This window comes from Notamacropus eugenii, chromosome 2 (assembly GCF_028372415.1).
Source record: "Notamacropus eugenii isolate mMacEug1 chromosome 2, mMacEug1.pri_v2, whole genome shotgun sequence".
NCBI classification, from domain to species: Eukaryota; Metazoa; Chordata; class Mammalia; order Diprotodontia; family Macropodidae; genus Notamacropus; species Notamacropus eugenii.
In genome coordinates, this window is record NC_092873.1 from 38371629 (window position 1) to 38394451 (window position 22823).

Sequence of the window (22823 nt, forward strand, 5' to 3'; positions counted from 1 at the left end):
AATTGAGAGTCACTGTAGTATAGTTGGCCAAAAAGCATTTATTAGGTGCTTACTGTGTACCAGGCCTTGTGCTAAGCTCTGGAGGCACAAAGAAAGGCCAAAACAGTCCCTCGTCTATTAATGGGGGAGACAACCTGCAAACAGCAGTGTACCCCCCCCCACACACACACACACACACTGAATTGATCATTCATGTAGGAAATAAGGCAGGCATTCCCAGTTCTTTGGGTACTGTCCGGGAAAGATTATACTTGGCAGTGGGAAATTGGGCAGCAATTCCACTTAAACACAGAAGATACGGGGGCAAAAAGCACAGAAAACAGAGATAAGAGGCAAAAAGCAAGACAAAGACAGACCGCATGGGGCAAGATGGAGTGGTGAAGAAAGGCTGGCAGGGATGGGGAAGAGCATGGGGAGGGGGATGAGGCAGAAAGAATTCCTCCCATAACCTCAGATTTGAGTTGGGAGTTCTCAGCAGCATGGACCCAAAGGAGAGGGAAGAGGTGGGGAGTGGGGGCAGGGCAGGAGTTTGAGATCTCATTTGGGGGAAAACAGACCAGCTCCTCTCTGTGCCACCTTGGGATTAGCTTATTAATATGCATCTTGGTTATTGGTAAAACTTGAAAGTCGTCATCGCTGTTGTCGGCAGCTTTCTGATGTTCTCTGGTCTGTCTGGAGCTGCGGGGGTCTGGGTTTTGTCTGGAATTCCCATATCACAGGACCAGAACACAAGCAGCGCTTAGATACTTTCTTTCCCCTTATTCAGCACATATGACTAGGATGTGAATGTTGGTTAATATATGATACAATTTGTAAATTATGTTCCTTCAATCTTTGGGACTGTGTGGAGGTGACTTCCAGGTTCCCTTTTGCTGTCTTATTTCCTATCATTGGCCCTTTATTCTGGCTACCTAGAAAATTTACTATGCTGACTAGAAGTGTTGGATGGTTAGGGACCAGAACAAGATACATTTTGGGTTTTTTTTATAGAGAGAGAGAGAGAGAATGGAAAGTAATCTGTTAGGCAAGAGAGAGGGGGGAGGAATGGGACCAGGACAGGCCTCCTGCTGAGATGGAATTTGAACAGAGTCTTAAAAAGAAGCCAGGGAAGCTAAGAGTTGAAGGTAAAGGAGGCGGGCATTCCAGGTAGGGGGGCTAGGTATCAAAAAGGTGCAGAATTGGGAAATTGAGCATCTTATGTGAAGAACAGCCAGTAGGCCAGGGTAGCTGAATCATAAAGCATAAGAAGACTGGGATAGGAAGGGGCCAGGCTGGGAAGGTCTTTATGTGCCAGACAGAGGACTTTATACAATTTAAGGAGCTCTGGATTTGGAATCCAAGGAACCTGGGTAGGAGTTTGCTGGAGCCACCTGGAGCCAATTGTTAAATTTTCAGTGTAAGCATTTACACTTAGTATCAACAAATACTACAGCTTGGCCTGATTTATTGTTCTTATTGTCTAGACTTAAGAACGTGATGGAGAAAACATTCCCCCTCTTTTTCTGAGAGCTTATTGATAAACATTTCTTGTTTGAATTCTGGCTGTGTTAGCATGACCCTGGACATGCTGCTTAGCCCAGCCCCTGCAGGCATCAGCTTTACTGGGACTCAGTGGAGCTCTGAGGTCCCTTTTAGTTCTCAATCTGTGGCCCTGTGAATCCTTTTCCCAGCAGTGGCAACAGTAGTAGCCGACGTTTGATGGAGCTTCCTGTATGTAGGTCAGTGTGCTAGACTGCTGAGGAAACAAAGTGTCCAAATCAGTGATACAAGGTGGCCAGGGTTTAGTATGAAACCCGAGGCCACTGAGCTTCAGAGCTCCAGAAGAGGGAATGATTGCTGAGGACACAAGATACAGACCTAAATGGCAGTCACCCAGTCAGTCAATATACGTTTATTAAGCTCCTACTCCATGCCAGGCATTGTGCTAAGCACTGGGCATACAGAGAAAGGCACAAGGCAGTCCCTGCTCTCAAGGAGCTCACAGTGGAAAGGGGAGATGACTCCCAAACAACTCCAATGAGGATTCATTGAGAGGCAGTCAGTGGAGGGAAGGCAGCAAGCTAGAGCAGGCTGGGAAAAGGCTTGTAGAAGGTAGGGACTTCATCTGGGCCTTAAAGGAGCCCAGGAGGGGGAGATGAAGAAGGAGGGCGTTCCAGACAGGTGGCCATCTAGGCCAAATCCCTCAGTTTATAGTAAGGAAATTAAGAACCACAGCGGTTAAAGGACCTTCCTAGTCCCATAGTAGGGCATTCTAGGCATAAATAAGAGTGTAACCAAAGGCATAGCAGTAGCTCAGTACCTGGAACATGGTAGGTGCTCAGTAAATGTTCATTAAATGATTGAATTTGGGGGAGAGAGAACAGACCTGGGATTTCACTGACACTGGGGATTCCCAATGGGGAATCTTGCTCTACCAATGCAGGCCAGCACTTGCTCTGAAATGTGACTACCTTACAGAGTTGCCTGGGGCATCGAAAGGCTAAGTAATTTACCCAGGGTCACCCGACCCCTACAGGGCAGAAGCAGGACATGGACCTAGCTGTTGGCTTACCATTTCCTCCTCTGGGAAATAAGAGGTTCAACCAAGATGGTCTCTGAGGTCTCTTCCAGTTCTAAAATTTGGAATCTTAATGATCCCCTGTGATACTGCCTTCCAAGAGAATTATGTAGAGCATATCATTGGTAGATTCAATCCCTCTGGGGGCAAAGGTCTGTACTGAGCAGTGCTCTTGGAGAGCTCCTCTGTATTCCTGTCCCTGCATGCTCTCATCACCTCCCATAGTTTCAGTTATCACCTCTGGACACGACACCCATATTTATGTCTCTAGCCCCAAGCTTCTAATCTTGCTTGATGATCTGCCATTTTTTCAAGCCTAATACACACCACGCTGACCTCATCTCTCTCCACGTCCTCCTCCCTTAAACCCTTCCTGTTCAATGACTGTTTCTTTTGAGGGCACCATCACCCTCCCTGCCAGCCCCTCCCCAGATCTCATAGTCATCTCAGACTCTTCCCTGTCACTCAGCCTCTGTCTATGGTCAGTTCCTTCCTTCCTGTGCTGATTCTGGCATCCCTAGTTCAGGCTTTCATCTCTTCTCACCTGGACAAAGTTTTTTATGTCTCCTTCCATTCCATTCTAAACTGCCAAAGTCTTCTCCTCATGCCAGTGAGGGGTGTGTGTGTGTGTGTGTGTGTGTGTGTGTGTGTGTGTGTGTGTGTGTGTGTGTGTGTGTGTGTGTGTGAGAGAGAGAGAGAGAGAGAGAGAGTTGTCTCCCCTCATAATAATGCAAACCTTTTGAAGGGCACAAGGACTGTTCTGCTTCTTTTGTGTATGTCCATACACATTGTTGGTACTTAATAAATGCTCAGGGATTGATTGATACACTCCTCTGCTCACATCACAGCCAGGCCCAAAAGCCTTCATTTGCCTCATTGCCAGTAGAATAAAGTCTGGACCACTGAACCGGAGACATTCCTGGTCCTTCTCAGCTTTGCTTCTTGCACGTAGTAAAACCCCTGGCAAATCCTTTTGGAATTAAATAAAGTTTGAGCCAGATGGTGGCATACCTTAAATACCAAGCTAAAGAAAAGTTTGCCCTTTATCCTGAAAGCCGTGGGGAACCAGAGAAGGTTTTTGAGGAGGGGATAAAGCATGTGCAGCTGGCTGTTTATTATTTTTTAAAATTGTTTTGAAAAATTTTCCCATCATCTCTATTTTCCCACAATAGTCCTTTTCTTTTCACCAACCAGGCAGTTCTGTCTTGCCACAAGGAGTAAAACAGAAAGGTGGGAGAAGCTGAACCAGTAAAATTAACAACACCTTGTTAACCAAAATCCACAATATATGCAGTGCTCCATATCCATAGCCCCCCAGTTCTGCAAGGTCCTGAAGAAGGTGAATTCTCATATATTTTTGTTCAGAAACAAGCTTGGTCATTATAACTATTTGGTGATTAACTTAATTTTTCTTTCCTTTTGCCTTTTTGTGGTCATTGTACTTATAACTTTCCTGGTTCTGCTTCCTTCCTTTTGGACATTTTTCCTTTTATTTTTCAATTAACAAACATTTATTTTCTCTCCCCCCCATTTGAAACAAAAAAAAGTTCTTGTAACAACCATGTAGAAAGAAAACAAATTCCTGTATTGTCCATATCCAAAAGTATATGTCTCATTTTGAACCCTGAATCTATACCCCTCTGGCAGGAAGTGGGTAACCTCCATGTTGGATTCTCTGCAATCCTAGATGGCCATTGCATCAGTGAGAGTTATTAAGTCTTTCAAAGTTATTTATCTTTACTGTGTTGTTGTTATGAATTGTTTTCCTGATTCATTTCATTTTGCATCAGTTTATACATATCTCCTCAGGTATCTCTAAACCCATCCCTTTCATCGTTCCATATAGTCCAGTGGTATTCATGTGCCATAATTTGTTCAGCCTTTAGCTCAGTTGATGGACATCTCCTAGATTTCCAGTTTTTTGTCAGTACAAAAAGACCTGCTATGCTTTCATACATGTAGGTGATTTGTTTCCATTTCTTCGAATCAGTCCAGGCAAGGCTTCTCATACTTCTCTGGATTCTTCATAGTTATCTTTTGGGAGCACAGTAATATTCATTTCATTCATTATTTGTGAATAATATCCATTCCTCAGTGGATGGGTGTCTACTCTGTTTGCAGTCTTTTGCTGCCATAAAAGGAGTGCAGTTGGTCTTTTAAAAAGAGTAACCTACTGGCATTGTGTAAGATGTATTGGAATGGGGAGACTGAAGGCAGAGAGAGCAGTGGTAAAGCAAGCTATGTACTAGAGATTCCTGATTTCCTATACAAGCCTCTTTGTCTTTTCTTTGTATAAGGATATGCAAGTATCTGTTGATGGTTATCAAGTTCAGAATGACAATATAAAAATTGCATTTTTTTAAAAGAAGTTATTGCAGTATTATCGGGCATGAGGTGATAAGGTCAGTGATGAGAAAGACAGATGTGAGCTTCCTCACAGAGGAAGAATCTATCAGGCTCCTATAAGGGACAGGGAGAGAAAGGAGTCTGATTTTAAGGAATCAAATCTTCCTAAGTGCGAGAATGATCAATGGTACCAGTTCCGAAACTGGACAGGAAGGCCAAGGAGGCAGTTTGGGTCGCCTCAGGAAATGCTGCTGTGTGGTTCTGAAGGGGGTTTTAGAGCATTTGTGAATCTCTGGAGGTGAAGTAGGGAACGAAATAGTATTGATCTTGGGATCTGTGTGTTCAGTGTCTCTGTGATCACCCCTTCTAGATCACAGCCCATTGGTGCTGTCTCAAAGAGGCATCCTGAGACAGTGGAAAGTATTTGGAGTTTGGAGTCAAAGGACCCAGGTTCCAATTCTAGCTCTTCTCATTAACTGTGGTGGGATATTGAGCAAATCACTTACCCACTCTGGGCCTCAGTTTTCTCAACTTGAAAATGAGAGGATTGGATTAGCTGGCACTGAGTTCCCTTTCAACTCTAAGTATTTTCTGTTCTTTTAATCCATAGGACCCTTGTCCATGTTCTAAAGATCCACTGACAATGAAAATAAATCAGTCAATCAAGAAACATTTCATATATACCTACTGTATGCCAGGCGCTGTGTTAAGCACAGGGCTGATCAGTTTAGAAATGCAGAGAGATAGTGTGCTGTTGTGATCAGAGACCTGGCCTCAGAGTTAGGAATGCCTGGGTTCAAGTCCTTCCTGTAATATTTACAGCAAGTCCGTCATAATGCTTTAGCCATCACTTCTTAAACCCCACATGGGGTCATGACCCACAGTTTAAGAAACACTGAAGGGGTCACAAGTGTAAAAAGTTTAAGAAGCCCTGCTCTAGGCAACTTTCTGACTAGATGTTGAAAAGAGAGGGAGCTTCCTCACCTGGGAGTTTCCTATCCCACTCCTGTAGGTTCATAGCATGATAGATTTCAAGTGGGGAGGGACCTGAGAGGTCATCCAGTGTGAAACACTAACAGATCTGTTCCATTTTGTGTTTGTTGCCCTTCTACCAATGTTGTGTATGAATAAATGCCCTTGGGATGGTGGGATGATGTGTTGCAGTGGAGTCTCCAGTCCAGCTTCCTGGAGAATTTATTTTCATCCTCATTGCTTTTGGATCTTTTATGAGATACTTGTGATCTTCTGCCATCATCCTCTGGATGGTTTCACCCATGTGTCCCCATTCTAAATCTGTTTTGTCCTTGACTGCTCTGTCTTTTCCCTTGGCCCAGAGGTTAACAGGAGGTTTGCCAGCCACGGTGGTTTCTGGGCTCCTTTGGCCTCCTCCTTATGACATTTGGGTTAAATTCTTTCAGAAAATAGTGATCATCCATGTCCTTATCTTTTCCTTTCCCCCTTTTCCACGTTTCCATTTCAAAGACTCATTTAGAGGTTAGATAGCAGTTGTTCACGGCACCTTCTCATCTTCAAGCTTCTTTTCTAATTAGATGCAGACAAACCTTTCCTCTCTCTAACTAGTCAGTGGGCTGACTGTGCCCAGGCAGCTGATGTCTATATGACTGATGTTAATAATCATCAGCAATTTCCTGTCTGTTAAGTTAAAGTCAGTTTCATTTTTGCAATGCTTGGTGCCTTCCAATTCTCTTCTGGAAGAAAGTACTCATACTACATGAGGCTACTGAGTAGTTTTTAAAACTTTGCTTTCTTTCTTTCTTAAAATATATTTTCTGAAAGATTTTGCCCCATCTTTTATATTCCCCTTCTCATGGACATCACTGACGATGAAAGAATAAGGGGTTGTTGTTGTTCAGTCATGTCCCATTCTTCATGACCCCCTTTGGAGTCTTCTTGGTGGAGATACTGGAGTGGTTTGCCATTTCCTTCTCTGGCTCATTTTACAGGTGAGGAAAGTGAGGCAAACAAGGTAAAGTGACTTGTCCAGGGTCACACAGCTAGGAAGTGTCTAAGACCGGATTTGAACTTAGATCTTCTTGACACCAGGCCTGGGGCTCTATGAAGGTGGACCGCATAGACTTTCTCTTCTCTATATTCCACAATAGATGTAGATGCCTGTGCTCTTAACTTCATTTTGCACAGCTCTGATGAGCACAAATATCCCCCAAAGTTGGACTTCCAATTACCTGGTTTACATCTTTGATGGATTCTTTAACTCAGAGTTTATCCCACCTGATAAAGGTACAGGGCCTGGCACATCCTCTTAATGACATTAATCCATTCAGAATGAGAATTTCAGCATTGATGCTGTTTAGTTCTTGTAATAGTATGCCAGTTATTGGTCATTGGACCAAGAGGTCAGATTGAGAGTACCTATAGATAAATATGACCTAATGGCTAGAGAGCTGGCCCAAAATTAGCAAGGCTTGAGTTCCAGTCCAAACTCTTGACTCATATGGGCTGTGTGACCTTGGACAGATCACTTAAGCTTTTGGCCCTCTGGGCAGCTCTTCTGCCTAGAAGGTGTGAAGCCGTGGGGTGGGGGAGGGGATAGAGTGGTGGTGGTGTTCCTCATCTTGGTGTTCTCTATAGCATTGAAATCACAGGTCTAGTCCCTCTACCTGTCCTCTGTTTAAGTTAATTTTTGTAGCAATAGTGGCTCACTGGAATTGGGCACTTCGGCCTGAGGCCTAGAGAATTGCCTGGAACTCAGAGAAGGGACTGGATATGTCTGAGTCAAGACTTGAACCAGTTCTTCTCAGTTCTGACGCCAACTTTCAGCCACACTGCATACCATACTGCCTTTCTTTTCATAGAATGTCTAAAAAGTGGGTTATTTGTACTATTTCACCACCATCCCTGGGGGAATAGGAGGGCCTCCTAGGACTAAGGACTATTTTAAAATTTCTCATTGTTTCATGGATTGCCATGGAAGAAGAATTCATTATGTCGGGGCCAGCCTACTGGTGGTGAATTTCACCATACTTGCAATGAGGACTGCCTGCCTGCTGGCCAGACTTGAATATAATTAAATCACATATGGTTTCCTGGACAAAACACCAGAGCTCAGCCAGGGATCAGTGGCCTAGATAGCATAGTAGACAAAGCACTGGGTCTGGAATCAGGAAGATATGAGTTCAGATCTAGTTTCAGACACTTACTGCGTGACTTTAGACAAGTCACTTAACCTCTATTTGCCTCAGTCCCCTCATTTGTAAAATGGGGTTAATAACTGCACTGAACCTCCCAGGCTTGTTGTAAGGATCAAATGAGATAATAATTGGGAAGCACTTAGCATGTAGTAGGTATTGTGTAAACGCTAGCCAGTATAATGATATATTAATTGTAATAATATAATAATGATAGTGGTATAGATGTTCAGTTTTACCCACAGGCTTATTTAATGGTAACTTTAACAACAAAAACAGCAATGACAGTAATTTTAGGCAGAAGGAGTGCTATGGATTTGGGGGTTTATCCATAGGTTTCACCTAGGGAGCAGGAAGCTGAATGGAGTCAAAGCCATAGTCTTGTCAATTCCCAGAGAAGGAGAGTGAGTGTCACTTTAGAAGGCTTGGGTTGGGGAATCATGAAGAACAAATCTGACACTTTGGGGGGGGGGGGGGTCTGGTGACACTGTTCACCTGCAGTCTGTTTGTGACGCTTGAGAGCTGTCCCCTTGGAGAGACCATTATTACTTCTTGGTATGAGACCATTGGCTAAGGTTCATCCAGAGATTTTGGTTGTTCCAAGAGCTGGTTGCTCTTTCCCTCCCACCCTGTAAAGTATAAATTCTTCACCATAAACTTAAAAAAAATCTATATCTTAATAACTGTATTTTAATATATTGATCTCTTTGGTAATCCTGTGTATTTTATTTTATACATTTTAAGAACATGATTCTGAGAGGGGGCCCATAGGCTCGCCAGACTTGACTGCCAGAGGGGTCCAGGATGCAAACAGAATTCAGGCCTCCAGGTTGAGAGCCTAAAGGGTCCAAGCGGTAGCTCCTACTGTCAGATATTCTGCCCCTGCATTTCCCTGACCTGGAAAGCCAGGAACACAAGGCATAGTTGAGATCAGATCTCAGAGGATCCTAGATGGGGATGTGGAAGGAGCCTCAGAGGCCTCATTTTACAGATGAGGAAGCTGAGGCCCAATGAGGTTAAATTGATCCAAGGCCATATTGGCAGTTAATAGCAGAGGCAGAATTTGAATACAGGTCCTCTGGCTACAAATTCAGAGTTCTTTTCCCTGTGTTGAGTGGTAACATCCTCTAGAAAATCATCCCAGTGAAATGAAGATATGAAAATAAAATATTGATTACTGAGCAACCTAAATGTTGAATTTAGAAATGGAAATCTTTAAAAAAGAAATTAGTTGAATCAGAAGATACCTTAATCCTCCTGGGACTCACTGTTGTTATTGTCTTCCCAAACCTGCTCACTCCACTGACACCTGGGACGCCTTAGTTTCCCCAGAATAACTAGTGTTAACGTGCAATCACACTTTGAAGCAGTAGCTTGGGGTAGATTGCATCACCCCTCTCTGGGCCTCACTCAGTTTCTTCATCTGTAAAATGAGAGAGCTAGGCTAAATAAACCTCATCTACCTCTAAACCCTATGACCCAGTGACCCTATTTATTAATTCTCTAATTTCCTGATCCTTTGTAGAGTTTGTGAGTTGATTCCTGTTGCCGTGACATTGACCACTTCTGATTTCAGCTAAAAGCAGCTCCTTTCTAGTGACAGGAAAGAATGAGATATTTGGAGAGTGGAAGAGTCCAGGAAATTCAGGTTTATAGGATCCTAGGAGCTTAGATTTAGAGATGGAGGGGACCTTAAAACCATCATTTTATAGATGAAGAAACTGAGACTCTAGAAAAGTGAAGTACTCTATCCTGGGTTAGTTAATACTACCTCATCACCACTCCTTTTTTTTAACTTCAGAAGTTGATGAAGTCATCCAGTTCCTTCACTGAGCCCTGTTCAAAGCAGAGCCTTAAAAACTTTGGCATCCACTTGGGAACAGAGCCCTCCGGAGAAATGAGGATTCTATCAGAGGTTAAGGAAGTCTGGCTGTGGATCCTTGGAGCAGGATGTCCCGAGGAATCAGCTCAGGGAAACTGCCTGTCACCTAATGATTTTTTTAACCTTTCTACTCATGAGCTGCTTTGTTGTGTTTTTTTTTTCTCCCCCTCAGGTGGAGGCGGGGAAAGGACTGGAAATGAGGAAGCTGGTTCTCTCTGGATTCCTAGCAAGTGAAGAGATTTATATCAACCAGCTGGAAGCACTGCTGCTGGTGAGTCCCCTTGGGGTCCTCAGAGCCCCTCTGTGGTCTGATTGCGCCACTTTGCTTTTGGAAATGGAATGTAGAGTCAAGAGGGGAGAGGGAGAGAGGAGAGACATTCTCTGTCTGACTAGCTGGTTCCGTACACACACCTTGGATGGGCCTGTGCCTACTATCCCCAATGCTTTCATTGTCTCCAGGCCTAGGAAGCCAAAGTCTTCTCTGATTAAGGGGGGGAAGGGTGAGTAGGCCAGGTCTTTGCTTCTGCTTGAGCAGTAGGCAGGCTGGAGGCAGGGCCCCCTTTCTAGGATTGGAGGAACCAGAGGAGTGGCCTAGGCTTCAGCAAGTCTGCCTGGCTGCCCTTTTCTTCCCCACCCACCACTGCCTCTTGGGGCTTTAAGAAAATGACTTCATCTCTAAGTGCCCATGCATCCTCATCTCCAAATGGAGATGCTGCCTGTACTCTCCTGTCTACTTGACGGGGTGGTTGTGATGATCAGATGAGTCAATAATTAGAAGAGCTTTTTAAGAAGTTATAAGCACCATCCTAATTTGGGCAGTGATTTCATTGGTGAAAGGTCTTCCCTGGGAGCTACGAATGAACTCAGCCCTGAGGACTCCAAGGCCAGTTCACTATCCACAGCACCACCCTGCCCATCCTGATGGGTGGCATGGGCACCAAAGAACATGTTTTAGCTGTGCCCAGATGCTGTGGAGAATCATGGAGGCGAAAGTCATCCTCTGCTCTGGGGTTTTCAGTGTAAGACACAGTGATGACCAAAAGAAGAGTGATAATAAAGAATAAATGCAGAAATAGACTGACAGACACCAGCTCCTAGTTGGGAGACAGAGTGAGCCCTTGTTCTGTGTGCTCCTGAGGAGGGTGCCCTGTGATTCACAGGGCCTGCTCTCTGCCCTAGGACTTGCTCTCTGCCCCAGGGCATGGCTGAACAGGGTATGGAGGTGCTGGCTAGCAATGTTGTCCAATCTGCTCTTGGTTGGGGAGCCCCAGTGACTTCTCTGAAGGTTGGCATAAGGGACCTTAGATCTTGCTTTTATGGGATCATTGGTCACTGAGTCCAGTTTCCTCATTTTCTAGATGATGAGATGGAGGCCAGAGTCCAGTAGCTTGTAGTGTCTGAAGTGGGGTTTGAACCCAGACCTCCCTGAGGCCCAAGTCAGGGCCCTCTCTACTTCCCCCACTACTTCTTATGCTTTTTAAGTCATAGCATCTCAGAACTGGGAGGAATTTGAGTCTAATTCCTTTATCTTATGGTTGAGGAGGCTCATTAGGCACCATGGCACAGTAACAAAATCACTGTCTCTGGAGTCAGGATCTGGGTTCAGATCCTGCCATTTGTGACTTACTGCTTGAGTGACCTTGGGCAAGTCATTTAAACTCCTTGGGCCTTAGTGTTTTTTATATGATATGAAAAAGAGAGAGAGAAGAAAAGAAAAGGAGAGGGAGAGAGAGAGTGGGATTCAGTGATTTCTGAGGTCCTGTCCTGCTCCAGAACTCTGACCTTGTGGCTGTTCAGGACCCTCCCAAAGTCCCAAATTCAAAGCTAGGTTCTCTGGCTCCAACTCTGTCACTCTTCTTTGCTCTGTCAGGCTTGGATAGATTCCCTCACTGTGTGCTAGGGGACAGTGTCACCGGGTGCTAGTCTGGGTCTGCGCATGTGAACTTCTTCTAAAGGGAGACATGGTGACTTCTTTATCCAGAGGGATCACTCTTAGGGCCTCTGCCTGGTCCTCATCTGCCAGCAGGTCTCTTTCCATTTGTCTGGCCCCTTCATGCTGACATGGTCTGTACAGAGGTTGTTTTATTTCCTGTTTTCCCTACTTCATCTCCCCCCATAAGACCTAGAGGCCACTGTCTGTCTGTCTATCTGTCTCTTCCTCTCTCTCTCTCTCCCTCTCCCTCTTCCTCTCCCCCTCTCCCTCCCCCACATGCACACACTCACACGACCCTGCATGAGTGAGCAGAGGTACTGGCTCCTGCATCCTCCTCTCTCCAGCCTGGCAGCCTCAGTGTCTGCTTGTTAGGCTGTATCTGTGGTAAGGGGAAGTGGGCAGGTGTCTGGCACAGACTCCAGAGGGTTAACCAGCACCCTGCATCTTGCTCCATTGTTGCCCACAGAGCTCACGTATCATTGACCAGGTCGGGAGTGAGGCTTGGGATGTGCTTTTAAGGGGGAAGAGGAGCAGCCCCTCTGGGCCGGCTCTTTCTCCTCTGTCTTCTGACCCTTTATGTGTCCTTCCACATGGTCTGAATGTTGTCTTCACACTTTCTGGTTATGAGAGTACTCTTAGTGCTGGGGGGTTGTGTTTGTACTTGTGGTGGGGGGGATGCCACACACACACACACACACACACACACACACACACACACACACAGGCACACACGCACAGACTTGTGGGGAAATGAGTGCTTCCTTGTTTCTTTGTCCCTGCCCTGGGGTGCAGGGGGTTGGGGAATTTCTGACTGTTTTAGGGATTAAGCAATCTTGTATGTTCCAGGTTCCTGTTGAGCTTGGGGCGGGCAGCCTGGATGCCAGGGGAAGATAAGACCGTGCACATTTGAACACAATAACTGCAGCCAGCTAGGAGAGAGGATGATGGCAGGGGGGCTCAGCCTTGGCCTGATGGGGGAGGAGAGGCTGTGGAAACCTTGGGCCTGGAGCTAAGAAGTCCCAGTGACTGGAATGTCTTGGAGAATTGGGGGACCCTCCCAGGTAGACTCCATTCAGCCTCCAAATGTTGCTGGGAAGAATCAGTCCATCAGCAAGTGCTTATTAAAACGCTCATTTTGTGCCAAGCATGAAATAGTCTCAAGCAGCATACATTCTAATGGAGGAGACAGATATATAAATACATAGGTGTGTGCCCAGTAGATGGAAGGTGGTCTTCCAGCTCAGGCTGGAAAGGGCCTACTCCTGCAGGTGGAGTTTGAGCTGAGTCTTGAGGGAAAGCTGGGATTCTCAGAGGCAGAGAGAGAGAGAGAGAGAGAGAGAGAGAGAGAGAGAGAGAGAGAGAGAGAGAGAGAGAGAGAGAGAGAGAGAGAGAGAGAGAGAGAGAGAGAGGATAGTTGGAGTCTCTCCTGGCACAGAAATGGGGGACAGAGTGTCCTTTATGAGCAACAGCAAGAGGTCAGCAGAGCATATATTATAGGGCAGGGGAAGAAGGAAAGGGGAGGAGGGAGGGAGGGAGAGAAGAAGGGAAGGAGGGAGGAGGGGGAGGAAGGACTTCACTGATATATTATGTTATATATTAAGTGCTCTATGTATTCTTAGCTCATTTGATCCTCAGCCGAAATCCCAAGCCTGAACCAGTTATTTTGCTCTTCTGGCCCTCAGTTCCTCCCCTTGTAGACTTGGTGAGGGAGATCATCCTAGCTCTTTCCCTGCCTGGGAATGCTGTAAGGGCAGAAGTGATGTAATGGCTCCAAGAGTGCTGGAATACTTAAAAGACACAGAGGAATCCTTTCCCTTGTACCATTCAGAAACTGCCCTGGAAGCCCCAAGGTGCACCCTTTGGGGAGGTCCACAATGGGTACAATTGCACATATTTTCAAACTTTTTCAAATATATTGATCGGTTATACTGAATTTCTCCTCTTTTTATTCTTCTTGTCTTTAAGGATATTATTTATTAGGTAGGCTTCCTCTCTGGGTGGTTGAGGGATACCAGGGAAAATTATGATGGTGTTAAACAGAAAGGTGGGGGGGGACATCAAGAAAAACTTACTATTAAAAAAAAAAAAGAGAAAGAGAAATAAAGGCACCAGATCCCAAGTATACAGGTCCAGCTGAGGGTTCTCTCCATGCTAGTTCAAAAGGAGAACCACGTGAGGCCCTTGGAGCCCCTGTTCCTGCTTCCTTTGGCCATTCTCTGCTGTTTCCCAGTGACTAGCCTGAGGCCTGCTCATGTGAACAGCAGCTGGGACAGCCTCCACATCTTCCCCTTTCTCCCCAGACAGAGCGTCTATGAGGAACCAGGTCTTTGGGCCTCTTAGCGGTGCCCTGTGGGGACACTGGTTAGCTTCCATGTGGGTTTGGGGGGGAGGGCATCCATTCTCTCCTGTTCCCTATCTCTGCAGGTGGGTAGCAAAGCCTTCCCCATTCAGGTGGAGACTGAAGTGGATCTGGAGGCTTGAAACGCTAATTCCTCTTCCTGGCCCTTCTAGTGAGTCACTGGGTGACTTGAGGGATTCTTTTCATTGAGGACTGGGTAGTGGTTTCTTTCTTGTTCCCAAAAAAGAAACTGTCTTCAGACCTTCTCTCACGAGGTGTGGTCGGTCTTACATGAGCTAACAGAGGAGACCTTTGGTGATAGAAACATATAGGCCCTGTGGTCTGTGTGTGTGTGTGTGTGTGTGTGTGTGTATCTATCTGTGTCTGTGTGTCTGTGTGTGTCTTTGTATCTGTTTCTGGATGTGTGTCTGTCTGTGTATCTGTGTGTATCTGTTTGTAGATCTGTATCTGTGTGTGTGTTTGTGTCTGTGTCTGTGTATCTGTGTGTGTTTGTGTGTATGTATCTGTGTGTGTGTTTGTGTCTGTGTGTGTATCTGTGTCTGTGTGTCTATGTATCTGTTTGTAGATGTGTGTCTCTCTGTGTATCTGTGTGTATCTGTTTGTAGATGTGTGTCTGTGTATCTGTGTGTGTGTGTTTGTGTCTGTGTCTGTGTATCTGTCTGTGTTTGTGTGTGTGTATCTGTGTGTGTGTTTGTGTCTGTGTCTGTGTATCTGTGTGTATGTGTGTGTGTATCTGTGTATGTGTTTGTGTCTGTGTGTTTGTGTGTGTATCTGTGTGTGTGTGTCTGTGTGTGTATCTGTGTATGTGTGTCTGTGTATCTGTTTGTGGATGTGTGTCTCTCTGTGTGTCTGTGTGTATCTGTTTGTAGATGTGTGTCTGTGTATCTGTGTGTGTGTGTGTTTGTGTCTGTGTCTGTGTATCTGTCTGTGTTTGTGTGTGTGTATCTGTGTGCGTGTTTGTGTCTGTGTCTGTGTATCTGTGTGTGTGTATGTGTGTGTGTATCTGTGTATATGTTTGTGTCTGTGTATCTGTGTGTGTATATCTATGTGTGTGTTTGTGTCTGTATCTCTGTGTGTATATATTTCCCATTGTCATCATATATTTAGAGGTGGAAGGGGGGATGCCAGGGGTCATCTAGTGTAATCCCTTCATTTTATGAATGAAACATTTTAGCATATTAGACTCAAAGAGGGAGCTTATTTGCCCAAAGTCACACTCATAGTAAGTGGTATCCAAAGTGGAAGAGCCCCTAGAGGCCATCTGATTCAACCTCCTCTTTTTATAAACAAGGAGAGTCTGAGGCCTCAGGAAAGGGAGGGATTTGCTTGCACTTGGTCATAAATGGCAAAGCTAGAACTTGAATTTAGAATCTCTGATTCTAAATTCATCCTTTCCTCTGTAGCATAATACCTTGATGGGACAAACGCTGTTCTTCATAGGATCATGGATATCGAGCTTAAATGAACCTCAGAGGCCTTTGTCTAGTCTTACCCCACCAGTACCCCTCCATCCCATTTTACAGATTTAGAAAATGGGGTCCAATGAGGGAAAGTGACTTGCTTGCCCAGGGTTACCCCAGGTATTAAATGGCTGGTCTGAGATTTGAACTCAGATCTTTTGACTCCAAATTTCCTCTTATATGGTATATAATAAGAACCTGATAAATGCTAATTGGTTGATTGACTGATAAACCCTCTCTGATATGAGTCCTTCCCCAATATGCCTCATAGGGATAAAGTTTTTTATTCTTATTCACTGGACCAGAAGTGTAGAGCTTAAAGGGATCTTAGGGGTCTCTGGGGGTAGGAAGACCTGAGTTCAAATCTGACCTCAGATATTCACTAGCTGTGAGACCCTAGCTCAGTCACTGAACCTTGGTGTGTCTAAGCTTCCTCATCTGTAAAATAGGGATAATAATCCTACCTACCTTCAGGATTGTTGCGAAGATCAAATGTGATAATATTTGTAAAGCGCTTAGATAGTGCCTGGCATATAATAGTGCTCTGTAAATGTTAGCTATTAATGTTAATAGAGTCAGGAAAACTCATCTTTGTGAGTTCAGATCCAGCTTCAGATCCTGGGTAAGTCACTTAACTCCTTATTTGCCTCCATTTCCCCCTCAGTAAAATGAGCTGGAGAAGGAAATGGCAAACCCCTCCAGTACCTGTGCCACAAAAACCCTAATGGGTCACAAAGAATGGGAAATGATTGAAGAACAACAGCAGATCTGACTCGTTTGTTTTACAAATGAGGAAACTGAGGCCCGGAAGGTCAAGGGACTTGTCCCCAAATCATATAGGTAGCAAACAGCAGAGTGACCAGTTCCTCCACCCTCAGCTTCCCTTTCTGTCTACCACACTAAATTCCTGCTTGAGGAGGTAAAGATTGCCTGTTGTTGCTTTGGTTTTTATTTGTCTTAGATAAGATTCTGGAAAGCATCTCCCCAGGGATGGGGGAGGAGCCCAGGTGAGTCATCTGTGGGAGATTGAGGGATTTGGAGCCTGAGCTTGAGCATGCCTGGAATTGGGAGCCTGCTCAGTTTTCTTGGCTCTGCAATGGAGTTGGGAGTTAGAAGGGTTCCTCAGACAGGAAAAAACTTAGTGAAAGTGAAATTGGAGGAGACAGACAGGAACCCCCTTAATGGCTGTTGAAATGACGGCCAAACGGACTCCAGAACACATTCACTGTTAGGGAGAGTAGGTCCAGGGGTGTAGGGCCTTCAGTGAAAGGTCAGATTTCCAGGGACCTGGAGACAGGGGGGCTTAGGCGCCTGGCAGAGCCAGCCTGTGGCTGGAGGACAGAGAGTGCCAAGGCCTAGACCTCAATCTTGGCCCTGCCACCTGTTGGGGCAAGTCACTTCTCATCCACCCATCTCAGTTTTTTCTTCTGTGAAATGTAGATAATCATACTTGCCATTTATTTCCTAACCTGAGGTCCATGAACTTAAAAAAAATTTTTGTGACTGTATTTGATAAACAGTTGAATCAGTTTCTTTTATAATTCTTCATATTTCATTTTATATATTTAAAAGCACTATTCTGAGCAAGGGCCTCTGGGTTTCATTAATGTGCCAAAAGGTGCCAGGAAGCAAAAAAAGAGATAGGTCCCTATGGACCCTAAAGTCTCTCCCAACTCTATCCACATGAGATTCCATGGGCCCTCCCCTCTTCATGCTTCCTTCATAGATGTCATATTCCTTACACCTTGAGACTTTGACTTTCTGGGTTGTTGGAGGAAAGCATTTTGTCAAATTAAAGAAACCTGAGTTATTCTTGCCTGGCATTTGAGGCTTTTGTATTCTTTCTTGTTTGTTTTCCTTTGTTTTCAAGTAAAAGTACTTTTTAAACTCTCCTACCCCAACCTTGTCTCAGCTAAACTAAGGGAGGAGAGACATCAGCCCTGTGTGGATTAAGGTAAACTGGAGTGGAAAGAATCAAAGCTAGCACCAAGGTTCCAGACATGGGAAATGGGATGAATGGTGGTGCCATAGAGAGAAGGCAGGAGGAGGAAGTGATTTTGGAAAATCTTGGGAGATTCTGAGCTGGAAGGGATCTTCTCCCAGCTTGGAATTCTGGAAGGAACGAGGAAAGGTGGGCCAGATCAACGGGAAAAAAAGCAGGAGCGGGAGGGATCTCTGCCTGATGGATGGTAGACGCACCTAACGCTGAGAGGCCTGAGACCTGGGGCCTAGTGCTGTCCCTGTCACTTTCCAACTCTATGGGCCTGGGCAAGATTTTTCATCTTCTCTGGGCCTCAGTTCCTTCCCCTTGTAAAATGAGGTGGTTGGGCTAGATCAGGCATTCTTAACGTTTTTGTATCAGAGCCCTCTGACAGAATGGTGAAGCCTATGTACCCCTATTTAGAAAAAATATATTTTTAAATAATTAAGGAATATACCAAATTCCACTTAGAGGACTGTGAAAATAAAAACTTTTTTTTTCTACCCAAGTTCATAGAGCCTCTGAAATCTCTTCAGGGATCTCTTGGGATAGGGTGTCTGTGTATCCCAGTTGAAAAACCCTAGCACTAAATAAACCTTAAAGTCACTGCTGTCTAATTTCATGAGATGCTCTGATCCCTTCTCTCCTGGCATTTCCTTTACAGATGCCAAATCCCTTCTCACTTCCCTGCCTTTCCTTCGGCTAGTTCCTCCTCCCTCTAATGTCCCATTACTTCCTCTTTCTATCCAAATCCTGTTCCTTTGGCTCCAACTGAAGCCCCATCTTTCCCATTTAAACCTTCCCAGATGGCTCCAGTTCACATCACTTCCCCATTTCTGAGGCATAGGCTTAGTGTCTATACTGTGCACTGAAGCATATCATAATATACATTCTTCTAGTAATCATTAGTTGTTCAAAGTTAGGCTTGCCTCCCCTTTTTGCCAGTTTTGACCTAGGCTAAGATCCAGCCTCCATTTCCTTTGCTGAGGCTCTTGCTACTACCCACTGGTCTTTCTCCCCAACCCTTATCTGTTCACCATTCTCCATGATGACTCTCCTGAATCTTTCCTTCCTTCCTTTACAACCAACCATTGTCTTGCTCCTCCCCAGAGAGGTGCATCATTACTCCTCTCTCCCTTCCCTCCAGTCACAGTAGAGAGATAACCTGTGCCTTCCCACCTCTGCTAGGACTTAGCTCCAGTAATCCATCTCTTTCTCATATCCTTAACCTCTCTTTCTGCACTCTCTCCTTCCTGTCTACATGCCCAATTGAAAATAATGTCATTTAGTAAAACCTCAAGCGCTTCCAGCTCTTCTTATCTTTTCTGCTGAATTTTTTGTCTATTTCTAAGGCCTCCATTTGTTTACTACTTGGTGTTCTGAAGACCTTTTCAGTCAAGAAATACTTATTAAGTGCCTACTGTGTGCTAGGTATTATGTTAAGGAATACAAAGAAAGGCAAAAAAGAAATTCTCATTCTCAAGGAAGTCATGGTCTAATGGGAGAGACAATATAGCAAACAAATGATGTATAGGATAATAACCAGAGAGAAGGTGCTGGCATTAAAGGCTACTGGGAAAAGTTTCTTTTAAAGGGTGAGATTTTATCTGAAACTTGAAGGAAGCGAGGAAGTGGAGAAAGTTCCAGGCTTGAGGGACAGCCAGTGCAAAGTCACCAAGTCAGGAGATTCTTATTCAAAGGTCAGTCAGGAGGCCGGTGCCGCCTTGGATTTTGGTATCCCTGGTTGGGTGCAGCCTTCTCCCTTGGATATCACACAATGCTTTTACACTTCTCTAATGCCCTGGTCATGTACTGTACATCTTACAGTTAGTCATCTGTCATGTACCTTATCCCTCTGCAAAGACTGGGGGCTCTCAGATGGCACCATTTTTGTGAGCCCCCAGTGCTTATCATCACAGTGTGCTTGTACAGTGTAGAGGTTTAATAAATGTTGGTTGCAGGAACCTTGGCTTTCACTTACACTCTGTAGTGCTCAGCAAGAGAGACAGAATCAGAGAGCAAGAGAGAAGAAGAGAGAGATGAAAAGAGAGAAGGGGAGAGAGCTGGCCTGGAGTCAGGAGGACATGAGCTCAAATTCTGACCCTGAGCACATCACTTCAGTTTCTTCTGCCTGCCTCAGTTTCTTCATCTATATAATGGGGATAATAACAGCACCTACCTCCCAGGGTTGTTGTAAGGATCAAGTGAGATAATATTTGTAAAAGGCTTAGCACAATGCCTGGCAAGTTGTATATAAATGTTAGCTGTTGCTGTTAGTAGCTATTTTTAAGTTACTGAGCCTATCTGCTTCTCAGTTTCCTCAACTGGAAAGTGTGGGAAATTGGACAAAGAATGACCTTTGAGGCCCTTTGAAACTTTTAAATCCATGACCCTGTGAAATAGCTAAGAAGTATCTGAAGTCAGATTTAAATTCACATCTCCTAACTCCATGTTCAGATACTCAGTAGATATTGATCGTCAGAAGTATTAGGGAGGGAGAATATGGTCTACTCATGTTCTTTACTTACCAGAGTCCTTCAATCCTAGAGCTGGGAGTTTGTCTGTTTAAGTGAACATAATACCTTTCCCTTGGCAGAGCATGGGAGCTATAGCTTTCATATTCAGACAGGTGGGAGAGGGAGACTTTGAGCCTGGGACTTTCTGCTGGTGAGGCTTAACTGGAGCTGGGGGCAGCAGGATGCAAACTTAGAATCCTAGAATTTAATGGCTGAAAGGGCTCTCAGGTCATCACATCCAGACTCTTGCCTGGTACAGTGAGGATATATTTTGGGGAAGGCTGAGGGTGGGCTCTCTAGAAAGTTCTGGTTTTGGAGACAGAGGCCCTGGGATCAGATATGGGTTCTGCCACTTGGAGTACTAACTTGGAGTGAGAGGACCGGGATTTGAATCCCTGCTTGGTCACTTATATGTGTATGGGTTGGAGTCAGGAAGACCTGAATTAACCTGCCTCAGACTTTGTGATACCATGCAAGTCTCTTAACCTCTTTGGGCCTCATTTTCCTTGTCTGGAAAATGATACTGGATATGATGCCCTCTGATATCCATCCCTGCTCTAAATCTCTGAATGAGCCTTCCTTCTGTACTTTTGATTCCAGCCTATGAATGAACTGCTCCTGTAGCATGCCTGACAGATGGGCATCTCGCTTCTTCTTGGATTGCTTTCATTGACAGGGGTGTGTGCATATTCCCACAGCAAGATAATGCATTCTCTTGCTAGACTGCTTGTTAGACAACTCTTCCCTTTTTGTAAAGTCAAGACCTGTGTCTGTGTATAGTAGAATAAGTCTACTCCCATTGCCACATGAAAAGCCTTCAGATCTTTGAAGGGACTTACGGTGCCCCTGCCCATCTTCTCTTTTCTAGGTTAAACATAGTGCCAGGGAAAGAGGGTGAAATTTGAGGTTTATTGGACCTGGATCCAGATTGTGGCTCAGATGTTTATTTCTTGACACCTCTTGGCCTCAGTTTCCTTATCTGTGAAATGAGTGGATTGGACTAGATCAGGGCTTCTTAACATTTTTCCACTCGAATTTCAGCTGGTGTTGCATGGCCTGAGGGCACGTGTAGTGCAAAGTGCCCATGCTCCATGTTCAGAACCAAGGCTGCAGTGAAGTTGCCTGATGCATGCACTACCAGAAACACCTCTGATTCATTACAAGTTTGATTTTTTAATTAATTTTTGGTTGTTGCACATTCAAAAACCTTTTACTGTTGCCAGTTTTTTTGCAACCCCATAAAAAGCACTGGACTAGATGAACTGCTAAATTGCTTTTGTTTCTAAATCTGTGACCTCTCTGGGCCTCAGTTTCCTTATCTGTAAAATGAGGAGGTTGGATTCCTCATTCATAAAATGATAGTTGGACTCAGTGACCTGAGATCCTATCAAGCTGTAAATTGAAAATCCTCTTATCCATTTCCTGTTGCCCCAACTGTTCCTCCTTTGATGTGGTTTCTAGACCCTTTATCCTTATGGATGTTCTGTGCTCTTCTGAGGCAGTATGTCACAGTGGATAGGGCAGTGGAATGGAAGTCAGGAAGGTCTGGGTTCATATTCTACCTCAGATACTTAGTAATTTTGTGACCCTTGGCAAGTCACTTAACTTCGGTTTCCCCATCTGTTAAATGAGAAGCTTGGACCCAATGACCTCTAAGTTCCCTTCTGGCTCTAAATCTAGGACCCTGTGATCTTCTACGTGTTCATGTGTCCCTTTCATCTGGGCAACTCTCTGCAGACAGGCCTTGCAAGCTGGAGCTCTCTCCATATTCTGGCCTGACTCTTGCTCAGATGGCTGCCACTGTGTTTGCTTAGGGGAGCTGTGAAAAGATCTCTCACTTGGAAAGCTGTTGATTTTGCAGAGAAGTTAAGGGACTGTTGGAGGGAGAAGAAACTTTTTTCTCCCCCCTTTTTGGGAGGATGTAATAAAATGCAAAGTTAAGTTACTTGGTGAAAATGCTACCCCCTTTCTTCTCTCCCCTTTTCCTTTTTCTTTTTCCTTTTCCAAGAAACAAAACAGCCAGTTTCCCCTCCTTGCTCCTTCCCTACCCTTTAACCCTCCAGGCAAGCCACACTAGCTGGGAGGCCTCTGGAGACCAGCTGTTCTAGGAAAGTCTCTGTCTGACATGTAAAGCAGATGGTTTGTGGGTGTCAGGAACTGCAACCCACCCCACTTCCAATACCCATGTGGTATGGAATAAAAGGGAGCATTGCTCCTATTTGGCTAACTCTGTGGACCATACTGGGTGACGACAGCTTGCCATTCTCTCCTGAGACTTCTTGGTCTCTGTTTTTGCGGGCCCCAGAGGATCTTAAGTCAGACATGCATATTCCTGCCTGTTGGAAAGGGAGGGATCATTGGATGGTGAAAAAAAAAACAAAAACAAAACACGTGATGAGCCTAAATAGGAGCAGTATCGTGGTAGTAGAAAAAGCTTTGGCTCTGAAGTCAGCAGCCCTGAATTCAAATCTTATCTCTCTCTTTTTTCTTTAACATTTTTCTTTCAAGTTTTGAGTTCCCAATTTTATCCCTCTGAAAAATGCTTCAGTCTGTATTTAATTAATATCAGCTCTTTCTCTGGAGGCAAATAGTATACTTCACCTGATTGGTCCTTTGGAATTG

General features: G+C 44.8%; 1 protein-coding gene across 6 annotated transcripts in view; it reads left to right on the forward strand.

The window, feature by feature from the left end:
- Positions 1–22823, forward strand: part of ABR (ABR activator of RhoGEF and GTPase) — a 289390-nt gene that overhangs the window by 155861 nt on the left and 110706 nt on the right. For all 6 annotated transcript variants that reach the window (XR_011973884.1, XM_072639879.1, XM_072639880.1 and 3 more), the window contains one exon: positions 10125–10223. Coding sequence is in view for 5 of the 6 variants with exons in the window: in XM_072639879.1 (XP_072495980.1) it covers positions 10125–10223 (99 nt within the window). In the remaining variant the exon portion in view is untranslated. The remainder of the gene's footprint in view (positions 1–10124; positions 10224–22823) is intronic.